The sequence below is a fragment of the Polyodon spathula genome, chromosome 7 (assembly GCF_017654505.1).
Source record: "Polyodon spathula isolate WHYD16114869_AA chromosome 7, ASM1765450v1, whole genome shotgun sequence".
In the NCBI taxonomy this organism is placed as follows: domain Eukaryota; kingdom Metazoa; phylum Chordata; class Actinopteri; order Acipenseriformes; family Polyodontidae; genus Polyodon; species Polyodon spathula.
In genome coordinates, this window is record NC_054540.1 from 10,747,496 (window position 1) to 10,761,064 (window position 13,569).

Consider the following 13,569-nt stretch of genomic DNA (forward strand, 5'->3'; position numbering starts at 1 on the left):
CTCCATATGCATTAATCAATGTCACTCAAGTGTTGACCTAAACTTAATCAGATATCGCACAATTTCACTGATGCAGAAGTGCTTTGTTCCATAGTCTAAATGTAACTGCATTTAGTTGCATTACTCATATTAATACATACTAAGTACCCCATGCTTTTTTAAAATAGATAAATTGTAGATAATGAAGGTTTATGGAGGAGAATGTGTCATTTTTACTACAGAGTACACTGTTAAGCATGCAAACTTGGTTAAACTGTGAAACACTCTTTGTTTTTTTTTTTGTTTTTTTACTTTACTCACTTCCCAGACAAATAATTGCATCGCATTTTGAAGTGCTGTTAAACATATAAATTCTGCTAATGTAAGTATCTTGTTTATGGCAAAAAGTCTACAATTTTGTTTTCAATAGTCATTGTTAACAAGCTTATTTTGTTTTGGTTTTTTTGTATTTTTTATTAACTAAATTCCCATTCTAAGTATGTTTGTTTTTATCATTATTTCAGGTGGAAAATAATATTATGAAGACTTGGCAATCATGGGAGTTGGAGTTAATGCAATAACAATCTCTACATAGATCTGCAACCTTGGGTATTCACACTATCAAGGGTACACCGTCCTTCACATGCAGTCTGCATGACAACTTTGGACAAGGCAATTGAAAGGTTGTACATTTTAACCAAGGACGACAAGTCACTGCTTGTATGACTTCCACCAGCTGGCAAACAATTTTTTTTACTCCAGAAAAAATGATCTGTTCATTCAGAAGTTAAGTGTAGTGATTGTAAAATCCTTAAGGACCAATCGCTTACTGGAGGGAATCGGGCCAAGATGAAGGACATGTTGTTTGCTGTTCATGTTTTTGTTGTCGCAGTGACTGCTTTAGTACACGCTGTAGAGAAGAAAGTGGACTGTCCCCAGTCATGTGTTTGTGAAGTAAGGCCGTGGTTCTCCCCAGAATCCATTTATATGGAGGCTCCTACAGTCGACTGTAATGATGTAGGAGTTTTTATTTTACCTCAGAGATTACCGTCTGACACCCAGGTTTTATTGCTACAGACTAACAATATTGCAAAAATTGAAAAACCTGTCGACTATCTGACCAACATCACTGAGATAGACTTATCTCAAAACAATTTATCCTCAATGAGTGATATCAATCTAGGACATCTGCTCCAACTTTTATCTCTACACATGGAAGAAAACAAGTTAAACAATCTGCCTGACAACTGTTTGCCTGGACTGGCCAATCTTCAGGAACTTTACATCAATCACAACTTAATCTCTGTTATTGCACCTGGAGCCTTCAAAGGGCTTCAGAACCTCTTCAGGCTCCACCTTAATTCCAACAGGTTGCAGATGATCAACAGTGAGTGGTTTGAGGCAATTCCACGGCTAGAGATTCTCATGATTGGGGAGAATCCAATCATCAAAATCCAAGATATGAACTTTAAACCACTTATCAATCTGCGCAGCCTGGTTTTAGCAAGCATGAATCTTACTGAAATACCTGACAGCGCTTTAGTTGGTCTTGATAATTTGGAGAGCATCTCATTTTATGACAACACATTTACTAAAGTGCCCCATTCTGCTCTTCAGCAGATTCCAAGCCTAAAATTTTTGGATCTAAATAAAAACCCCATACAAAGAATAGAGAGAGGTGACTTCCATGATATGCTACACTTGAAGGAGTTAGGAATAAACAACATGCCTGAACTGGTATCTATGGATAGCCTCGCTTTAACCAATTTGCCGGAACTGACAAAAATAGAAGCAACAAATAACCCTAAGTTATCATATATCCATCCAAATGCTTTCTACAAACTCCCCAGACTTGAAACATTGATGCTCAATAGTAATGCTCTCAGTGCCCTGTATCGGATTACAGTAGACTCTCTACCTAACCTTAGAGAAGTAAGCATGCACAGTAATCCGATCAGATGCGATTGTGTCATCCGTTGGATAAACATGGATAAAACTAATATACGATTTATGGAGCCTGATTCTTTGTTTTGTGTTGAACCACCTGAGTTTGAAGGCCAGCATGTAAAACAAGTCCTTTTCCGAGAAATGATGGAAATATGCCTTCCTCTTATTGCCCCAGAGAGTTTCCCTCCTCAAATTAATTCCTACAATGGGAGTTCCATTTCTTTACACTGTAGGGCATTTGCAGAACCAGAGCCCGAAATTTACTGGATCACACCTTCAGGCAAAAAGGTCTTGCCCAACACATTTACTGAGAAATACTACATGCATCCAGAAGGAACCTTTGAAATATATGATATTACAGAACATGAAGCTGGTTTATACACCTGCGTTGCCCACAACCTTGTTGGCGCAGATTTAAAAACTATTTTGGTAAAAGTTGATGGATCTTTTCCACAGCCTACTAATGGGTCTTTGAATGTCAACATAAAAGACGTGAAAACTAATTCAGTTGTGGTATCTTGGGAAAACTCTCCTAAGAGTTTAGCATCTAATATTAAATGGTCCACAACGATGAAAGTAAATGCACCAACTGTCACCTATACAGTCAGACTCCCAGCAGATGTGAAGGTTTACAACCTAACCCTTCTAAACCCATCAACAGAGTACGAAGTATGTGTGGATGTCCCCAGCATCCACCAGCAGAATGACAAGACATGTGTCAATGTCACAACAAGAGGATTAGACCTTGCAGTGAAAACAAAAGAAAAGTGGAGCACAGCAACATTAATTGCAGTCCTTGGAGCACTCATTGGTGTAGCTTTCATGTCTTGCCTCATATGGTATGTAGCTTTTAAGAGAAAGTGCATATTAAGAAATCACTTTTTAAGCAATTCCCAGCCAAAAAAGCCAACCATTCCTTTAGATGAGTTGTACTCTCCACTTACCAGTCTTTGGGTATCTGAAAAGGGAATGGGTTCAGCTGTAGAAGTAAAAACCACAGTAATAGATGTGTCAAACAATTTCTTATAAGAAATAACTAAGTCATTTGGCTTTTATATACAAAAAAAAAATGAGAGGCGTGGGGAAAAAGCACAAGACTGCATTCACTGTGCTACGTTAACCTTGGTACCAACTTTTGGAACATTTTACTACAGCGTTGGTCCACAAGGAATGGGAATATAATTTGTTAACAGCTTACATATTCCTAAAAATGACATAGAAAGAAAGGTACCAGAGCATACTGTTTGCAACATTACATTGAATGTGATATTCCTGGGTACTGGCCATATGAATCCTGCAAATGGAATAAAGAAAACAAGAAAACATTGTCTCTGTTACTGACTGTTATATATGTAAAGAGTAGTGGAGCTATCCTAGTGGTCCTGAGCAATATTGTATGTGCTGTATTATAAACATAGGCAAGTGAAAATACCACATGTCGTGTTCTAACAAAGAAAATCCAGTAAACTAGAGGATACCAGTGACTATGATGTGAAACACTTTTTATGAAATAATATACATTTTTGAAAAATAAATAAAACTGTGGTTTTTGCCTTTTCATTTAAAAGCAAAGTGAATGATCCAAACCAAACAAGAACTGTGGGCCCTGTTCATAAAGGTTTAACTCATGAGCTATAAAAAAAGGGCTACTTGTTTTAAGCTAATGAGTTCATTACAAATGGATATTACTGGAAGGGTAAAACGATTTTCTTTTTTTGTCAAGACAAAAAAAACATGGAAGAGTAACTAAGCTTTGTGAATCTGTTCCAGTTTCTCATCCAAATCTTTTAATTTCACTGTATATTAAAATTCTACACAATCTTATCACTGGAAATGATCTGGTGTAAATAACTAGAAAGAACAGTACATGGTGGGATGTCTGATAAGCCAAAATCATAAAGCTAGATTTCCAGTGAAATACTCCGGGTCTGGAGTACAAGGAAATAAAGGATAAAGGACAAGGAATAAAAGCATTATTAACCAGCTGCTACAGAAATGAAGAGAAATGGCTGAAATATCCATTCCAAAAAAGTTTCATAAAACATTATATTGTACAAGTAGAACACTGAATTCTATAAAAACTTGAAAAAGCAATTTACAAAATATTTTGAAACAAGTGCTGCAGGGGCAAAAGCAGATTGCTGTTCATTTACTGTATTTTGTCATGCTTTTGGCTTTAAAATTGGGCCCTATAACATGTAGAATGTTTTTTTTATTTTTTTTAACACATGTGATAGTTTTGATATTTGTATGTACTGGATCATTACTCAGCTGGGGGTATCACTACCACTGTAGTTTTACTGCCCATCACTGAAAAAGTTTCTAGCTTGCCAACTGAACATCACACTAATATGCGTTCGGTGTAAATAATAGCCCTTCTCAATCACAGCTATTGTTCACATAGTAAAACATAGCAACCTGTTTGAGAGATTGAATAGTTTATAAAAGCAAGTAGAATTGTGTATTCTGATGTCTGCAGCCATTGCCATTCATAACAACATCATTATCTACTTCCCTGTAATGGTTTTACTAAAAAATAATAACAAATCCAAATTGGCTCATCCATTTTACTGCTACTTTGAGAAAGCCAGTAACAGAGAATAGAACTGCCACAACCTACTTCTGTTTCACAGATTTATCTCAGAAGCAATAGGAACCAAGTTTGTATCTAACTCTGTAACTATATAACCATTTAACGATATTTTATCAACATATTTCAATCATGATTGCTACATAAGCTTATTGAGACCATTGCCTGTTGGAGGGTTGTGCATGTAACAAAAGAACACACGGGAAAAATGGAGATATTGGCAATATCCCCATTAATATGTAACCTGCTTGATTTTTTTGAGGATGCAACACCGACAATGGATAATTGCAAAGCATATGACATGGTTTACTTAGATTTTCAGAAAGCTTTTGACAAAGCCCTGCATAAAAAATTAATTCCCAAACTGAACGCAGTAGGGATTTAAGGAAATGCATGTACATGGATTAGGGAGTAGTTAACATGTAGAAAACAGAAAGTACTGATTAGAGGAGAAACCTCAAAATGGAGCGTGGTAACCAGTAGAGTACCAAAGGGATCAGTATTAGGTCCTCTGCTATTCCTAATCTATATTAATGACTTAGATTCTGGTATAGTAAGCAAACTTGTTAAATTTGCAGATGACACAAAATAGGAGGAGTGACAAACACTGTTGCAGCAGCAAAGTTAATTCAAAATGATTTAGACAAGATTCAAAACTGGGCAGGCAAATGACATTTAATAAAGAAAAGTGTAAGGTACTGCATGCAGGCAATACAAATGTCCATTATAAATACCATATGGGAGATACTGAAATTGAAGAAGGAATCTATAAAAAAGTTTTTGTTGACTCAGAAATGTCTTCATCTAGACAATGTGGGGAAGCCACATAAAAAGACCAACAAGATGCTTGGATATATTGTGAAAAGTGTTTAATTTAAATCAAAGGAAGTAATGTTAAAACTGTACAATGCATTAGTAAGACCTCATCTTTAATATTGTGTTCAATTCTGGTCACCTCGATACAAAAAGGACATTGCTGCTCTAGAAAGAGTGCAAAGAAGAGGGACCAGAATTATTCCGGGTTTAAAAGGTATGTCATATGCAGACAGGCTAAAAGAATTGAATCTGTTCAGTCTTGAACAAAGAAGACTACCCGGCGACCTGATTCAAGCATTCCAAATTCTAAAAGGTATTGACAATGTCGACCCAAGAGACTTTTTTGACCTAAAAAAAGAAACAAGGACCAGGGGTCACAAATGGAGATTAGACAAAAGGGCATTCAGAACAGAAAATAGGAGGCACTTTTTTACACAGAGAATTGTGAGGGTCTGGAATCAACTCCCCAGTAATGTTGTTGAAGCTGACACCCTGGGATCCTTCAAGAAGCTGCTTGATGAGATTCTGGGATCAATAAGCTACTAACAACCAAATGAGCAAGATGGGCCGAATGGCCTCCTCTCGTTTGTAAACTTTCTTATGTTCTTATGTTCTAATACCTTAAAAATGAAAGACTATGGACTGTTATCTCGGTGATAGAATTTGGAATTATATATGTGCATTATGTATGCTTATCAAATATTTAAAATTATTAGGGAAGTTATTGGGTTACCACCTTGACATTAAAATTCTTAAACAATGTGAGATTGCACGAGGCTGATTATTACACTTTAAGAGTGCTACATGATTACAGAGTAGCTGACCTCCATGGTGAATATGTTTCTTCATTGCCATAGGCCTCGGAGTGATTAAAGTCTAGAATGTCATTCATCAATGTTCGGCTAAACGTCTTCTAAAAATATAACAGATGGTTTTGAAATTACGTTATTAACTGCCTTTTGTTACATACTTTGTCATGCACACACAGTGAATTATGTAGAAAGTTATTTTAAAGAGGGCCGAAAAATAATAACTATCAGTTGCTTAATATGCACGACAGCATCACAGAGCATCCCCATAAGTCCTATTGTTAAGCACATGATGCAAAAATAACAAGAAACAACTCTGTTCCAGATGGCAGTTGTTTGCTTATAGAGTTGTTTGTTGCTACTTTTACACCGTTAACAAATGGGTCTTTGCACTTGCTTGAAAAGTATATATTTCTTTTCAAAAGCAATTGTGATTTTTTAAATTTTAAATTTTATTATATATATAATATATATATATATTAAGGATATATAATATATATATATATATATATATATATATATATATATATATATGTCCTTGGTGGGGGTATCGTTTCCAAAGCCATTTTACAGCCCAGAACAGAAAGTTTCCAGTTTTCCATCTGAACAACGTATTAGTAGATGCTTCAGTGTAAATAATAGGCCCTCTCAATCACAGCTGCAGTATTGTTCACACAGAAAGCATAGCAACTTGTCTAGGTGGTAGTTCAATTTATATTACAGCACAACTAGTTGTGCAGCCATTACCATACCATAGATAGCATGACCCACTTCCCATTAATAGATTTAATTAAAAACGAAGAAGAATTGAGATGGTATCTTTCTGTGTATTTGAATACAATTGTGTCCAAATTGAATCTCTGTCAAGGATAAATGCCAGAACCTCCTTCTGCTTCACATATTTACTGTATTTATTAAGCAATAGGCGACCTTACACTGTACCTATTCAACAGCATATCCATATCTTAAACCCCTTTTGTGACCTTGACCTGGAGGTTCCCCATAATTCTTGTATATGACACAGTTTGTGAAAGTGACCTCAATGACCTACTTGGTTTGTGAGACACAGTGGATGAAGTACGGACGGAAAGCATCATATTAGTATACTTGTCACAAAGACGGCTGTAGTGGGGGTTGACAGACCAGAAACAGGAACCAGGAAATAAACAAAAAGAGAGGTGGTGTTTGATGGAGCTGAGTGAATGGTCTCACTCAGCATTTAATAATTTATACAAGCAGAAAATAAAAGGTTGCAAAGACAAACAAAAACACAGACACTGGTAGCCAAAATAAACAGACAAACAAAACGGACTAACACTAAACAAAACACGGTGAGCTTCTATTTTACTTAATGCTATTACAATTACCTCCGTCTCCAATCCCGTTCTCCACTCACTGAACACACAAAGTGTGAGTGAGTGAGTGAAAACATGCAGCTTTTATGCAGCTGTACCGAGACTCGATTGCTAATCAATCATTCAATTGGAGTCGCAGTACAAATGCATGTGAATTAATAAAGCGCAATTCCCCGTGCTCACATATTATTACATTTTACTTGCACATGAAGTGCAGAGCAATCCTCGTGCCTAAATACAAATATACATTTTAAACACTTTTGTTACACAGACCCGTTTATATCCCGTGTACCAATGACTATACACCAACATTAACAGACAACACAAAATACACACAGGGGTGGGCACTCTGCCACAATACTACTCTATGTATGGTTGCCATACAATGCACCATAGTACTTGGCTGGCAGCAAGAGAATACAACTCAATGGATGTTGTTTAATTCTGCAAATGAGCACTCCATTGTTTTAACCATCAATTGAATAAACCTCAATAAATATAATAATGAACCACACAACCCTATCGCACAAGGTTTCATTTTTCTTTAACTTTGCTGTGACTATATCACTTTATATAATGATGTTGAGAATACTTGCTAATAAGGCTAGGCATTTAAAAAGTTTGCAAAGTAAAAATGATAAAATAAAAACTAAAAACCAAAGCAGAATTACATTACATTCAAAATCCAATGGGTATTCCTAACACAAAAATCACAAACCTGATGAATCACCATCACACACAAGCTGACATGAGAATTTATCAGTTAGACATGCCCATACATCATGAAACATGTCAGCACCTTGGACAAGGATTTTACAGCTAGGCTATTTGTCAAAGACACAGGAGCTGAAATATGACCTATTGCAATGCAGGTACTGTATAGGTCAGCAGGAACGTGCTTATCTGTCTTGGATCTTCCCCTTTTTTGACCCTAGTTGCATTTAGGAACCGTTACAGATATAGCTTGGTGGTGCGTGGGTTAGTTTGTTAAGACTAAACAAATTTAACTGAAAATGAAAAGACAAGGGTAAGTAATGGAAATCCCATGTGAGGAAATGCTACCTTTTTGCAGGTAAATGTACATTGTTTCAGCATCATCAACTGTGTCTTTATATTTATTAGCAAATGATTAAATTGTGATTTAAAAGATCTACACATATGCTACTTTGCATTTGTTTGTCAATGTATTAAATACTACAAGCTAGATAATAATATAACCTCATTATATTATTATCTAATATAACCCCATAAGATGGAACCAAATGCATTGTTCAGAATAACATATATCTATACTTTTCTTATTCACCATTGCATACCATAATTTGAAATAATTTGAAGAGTAACTCATTAAAATATGTGCATTTTCTAAGGTTCTGATTTAAAGGTTAAACACAATATAGTAGACTCTGCTACATAGGAACACCTCCTAAGAGAAAACTCCACCTAAGGGAACACCCTTGTGGTGACACAGATTCTTCCCATTATAAATGCTCTGGCTAAAGGAACAGGGACTTCGCTTAAAAGAACACCGTCTTCGCACCGATAGTGATTCGTTCACAATGGATACAGTACTGTTTTGGAACCTGATAACTCATCATCATCAAACTTAAATTAAAATGGTTAATTCAGTCTTTTCAAAAGCGACTTGTCTTTGCAAGAGTGTCTTGAGGCACACTGACTGGCTGATTCAGTCTTTCCAGATGATTGATTTATTTTGTATTCTGATTTCCACGAGTGCACCTCATCGCTACAAACTAATACATATTTATTTATTTATTTATTTATTCATATTGTGGTTGGTGGCTAATTCCGTCTAAGAGAACACTTCGGCTACAAGAACACTTTGTTTGCTTCCCGAGGGGTGTTCTCTTATTACCCAATTACTAACCCTTAAATGGAATTTACAAAATGAACATTAAAAATGTCAAAACATTTATTTTTAAACCCTTTGTCAATGATGTGTAGCTTTCATAAATAAAGGGGAAAAACAAGCAACACGTTGTGTATTGAATAGAAGCATTTTATACTGCAGAAGTTAGCAGAATTCTAGAACATATCCGTCAGTGTGCAAATGTATTAGAATATGTTAAGATGTGTCATTTATATCCTTTACATACCTCTTTGCAGGAAAACCTCTGGGTGTGAGAATTATCTTTAATTAGGCAACGTAAAAGTCTCATGCATTTTAACATTTGTGGCCATGTGTTCTTTTACTCTTACTATTTTAAATGGATTGCATGTGTGGTCTATTAAAGTCATTGATTAAAGTAGACATGTTGACAATTTTCCAAGATTTTCAGTTACAGTGGTTTGATTTCATTTGCGCAAAAAGTCAAAACAACAGAAGCAATGGGGTGTTCTAATAAATGTGCACACTGATGTATCAGCTAGACACATTTTTTCTTCTCAGTTAACACATCTTTTTGTATAAAACCACATGAAAAAAATGCCTAAATTGTATTTATGTTGGATTCAATTCATACTTAAACAACAACATCAGTCTACCTAGTAGATAGCATCACCCTTTTTTTTTTTACACTGGTAATATGTGCTGTATATAAATATTTCATCACCTGTTCCATTTGTCACTGTCAATACAGTCTCAAGCTAGAAAGGGCAATGTTACATGTTTAAAAGTGGTTTAGCTTATTCCTGAGGATAACATAACTAAACTATTTCTCAGTCATTTCCAACAGAAAAATTGAAGGAGGACATTTTTAGAAAAGTCTATTCTTAGCTGATATTTTTAGTAAAGTCTATTCTAGTTGATATTTTCTTTGTTCCAAATGAAATAGTAGATTTCAGAACTGTGATTTCAGTCAATTTCAGCGTTTTGTCTGTATTAAAAAAAATAAAAAATAAAAAACAAATTCCATTCCTTCTATCCCAAATAGAAAGAAAAAATCTGAAAAATGCCACCTAGCAAAGCCAACCTTACTTTTACAGAGAAAAAAAGGAAATGTTACTTTGGCTAACAATCACATAATAAACACCTTGTCAACTGTCATCTACACCACCATTTAATATCTGTAGAAAATATAAGTGCTGAAATGTATCTTCAAAAAGATATGTTCGCAAACTGGTGGTGGATACAAAAGACAAAGGGGGAAAAAAAAACTGTATCATTCTACAATTTGATGGGATATTGGTTTGTTGCCATAGAAAAAGCTGGATAACTACAACTGACATAGATATTCTAAGCAGCTAAGAACATTTGTCTAATAACAGTCTTTTGCCCACACTAACAGAAATTAGACCTAGAACAATAAAAATAACTTGACATGTAAAAAGCTATTTTGCAGATGTTTTCTACATAATTAATTCTACAATAAGAATATCGCTTTCTAACAAAACCACCCCTTAAAATGCTTACACACTGTTCTCAGACCTTTTTTGTGTCCCCCTGTGTCCCCTTAAACACCCCCCCCCCCCCCCAACCCCCCCCCCCCCCCCCCCCCCCCCCCAGTAGATTTTACTCACACCCACAGATATTACATTAATGCGCGGATTAAATTTTAAAAACTGCTTCTGCCTTTTAAGGTGATTACAATCATACAAGTTAAAATGATACAGTATGGACCCAATTGCACAAGCTCCTGCTTGCTTATTTCTGCCGTGCATAAAATCAGTATTGCATTAAGTCAGTGATACAGGTAATGCATTTATTTAATCTTTGTAGTTTCACTGCTGTTGTCTAATTAGGATTATTTACAAAATCAATTTGGAATTCTTCAAAAGCAGTGCAGAGACCTCAGTTTATCTTATTAAAAACCTGGACAGGATTTTGGGGGGCTTTGACCAATTTTGATAAAAGTTTTCAGTTTTAGCTTTAAAGTACAGTATGCACCACTGGGTTAAAGTTAGCTCATAGAGAAGATTGCGATTTTTTATGGTCAACCTCTCCTTAATTACTATAATGGGACATGTGCTTTAAGCACTGTACCATGACAAACACAGCCAGCAAGTGATAATGTCTGGGGAGACAAAGTGCACATTTAATTGATCTTGTACAGTACAGTGATGTGTGTCTTTGGGAGTAACTTCATGGTAAATAACTCCATGCCTCTTCAGGGAAGATTCAACCACAACATGATGAACAGACACAAGCATGGCGGTGTTGTTAATGTACGGTACAATCAAATTAGTTTAAAACCAAGCAACTAATGAGTTTTGCCATAAAGCACCTACTCTGCTGTGGATATCTTAGAATGCATACAATACTGTATGCTGCTTGAATTATATTTCTCAATTGTAAACCCACTGACAACTACTGCTATCAAATGAAGTGAGGTGAACGTCAGCTGCAAATCTTGCTGATCTATTTCAAAACAATGCCGTGGTAATTTATTATTGAATCAAGCTAAAGAATATATAATCAAAGGTGGAAATATATCATGTGAAATGTGTTTCTGAGTGATTTTGTCAACACTGATAATGCTTATAGGTAATATTCATAAATCAAAGTTGTTTTCACTGTGTTTGGCCCCATCACACAGATATACTGTTGAGAACCCAAATATCCAAGTCATAAAGACAGTTCTTATACCTTAACAGGCAATTTTCTGGTCTGGCCTGTGTTACTGTATATACTGTATGTCTACGGTGAAAGAGAATCTGGCAACAGAAGCTCAAGTGCTTCTCCTGAACTCAGTTCAAAACACATAGCAACCACAACCATGACACATTGGAATGGTTAAAACACTCTAAATGCTGCAGCTGTCTAAATGATTAAACTGGGAACCATTGTCTGCCAAAAGTAGAGAAAAACATCTCTAAAAGTACATCCGAGTAACCTTGTTGCATTTATGTTTGTAAAGCTAACATCGTTGAATTACTGTAATACTGACAGGAAGTAAATCTCTCACTGGGAGAAGTGAACAGCCACCGGAGGTTCAGAAGCTCTCTCAGAAAAATATTTCTACAACAACACTCTTAATATTGGTAAATAAAACCATGTTACTTTGTTTAGTTTTATTCAATACATTCAATTAGGGAATTCAAGTAGAGACTAACAATTATTGTAAACGTATTAGTCCCTGAATCTCCCACCCCCACCTGAGACAGAATTACATTTTGCTTAACTCTGCAATAATGAACTCATACAATCACATAACAGAATGTCTATTTTTTTCATGGGATGTTTAAGTACAATTCGTGTGGTGGTGAGTCACACTTTCAGGTCATACGTTTGGTAATTACAGCTGAAATTTACTTTTTTGTTAGTTTTGTCTCCAAGGCAGAGCTGGTACCACGTTAGTGTGGCAATGTCCACAGCGATCAGATCCTCAGGCAATCCTCCAGGAAAGTATTTTCATAAACTATCAGCAGATGTAAAAGAAAAGTCTCTACAATAGAATTAAACGAATACACAAGTGCATCTTTAAAGCCACATTTCCATATGACAATAGGATTAACTTGAAGCGATTTGAAATTAGACTTGTTAATTCCTTGAGCAGCAGATAAAGATTCAAAGCATTTGAAATTGGACCTTCGATTTAGGATTGCGTGCTAGCAGAATCTTTCCAATTAGTTTTGAATGAGCTAATCAGCATCCAATGTAAAGGACACAAGAGGTGAGTTTTTCTTCTAGGTGCAAAAGAAAGTATAAAGGCTGAGCACAAAGACTTAGAATATGAATACATGTTGGAGGTTGGTGATTTCATTTATAAATAGCAATTATACAAAAATATGAATCGTGCGGGTGATCTTTGCCATTTGTGACCATTGCAGATTGGATTGTAGATCTTAGACTGCAGATAGAACCAGCTGCAGCCCCAGTTTGATATGGTGCAGATGGAAATTTGGCATACTATTAAGTGACTGATGAAATGCCAGATCTACTTTCCTTTTTTAATAGAAGACATAATGGTAACCCGAGCTTGACTGTAAGCTCAACCCAAATAAATATGACATAAGAGTGAGGTCTTAATTTAAACAGGGGATCCAATCGAATGGAAGCCAATGCATCTGATTGCTATGTGGATAGTGTTATTGCAGATGGCAGAGAAACTAGTCTACAGTTCATCTGTAAGCAACACTTTTAGATGGTTATTGCACTATTTTGTAACTGAAA

At 35.7% G+C, this 13,569-nt stretch overlaps 1 protein-coding gene and 1 pseudogene across 1 annotated transcript in view; one reads left to right on the top strand and one right to left on the bottom strand.

The window, feature by feature from the left end:
• The window catches only part of LOC121318139 (leucine-rich repeat neuronal protein 3-like), a 29,362-nt gene extending 24,549 nt beyond the window's left edge, over window positions 1–4,813 (top strand). Inside the window, exon 2 of the mRNA XM_041254499.1 lies at window positions 504–4,813. Coding sequence (XP_041110433.1) covers window positions 829–2,955 — 2,127 coding nt within the window. The 5' untranslated portion in view covers window positions 504–828 and the 3' untranslated portion in view covers window positions 2,956–4,813. The remainder of the gene's footprint in view (window positions 1–503) is intronic.
• Window positions 1–13,569, bottom strand: part of LOC121318140 — a 272,183-nt pseudogene that overhangs the window by 100,964 nt on the left and 157,650 nt on the right.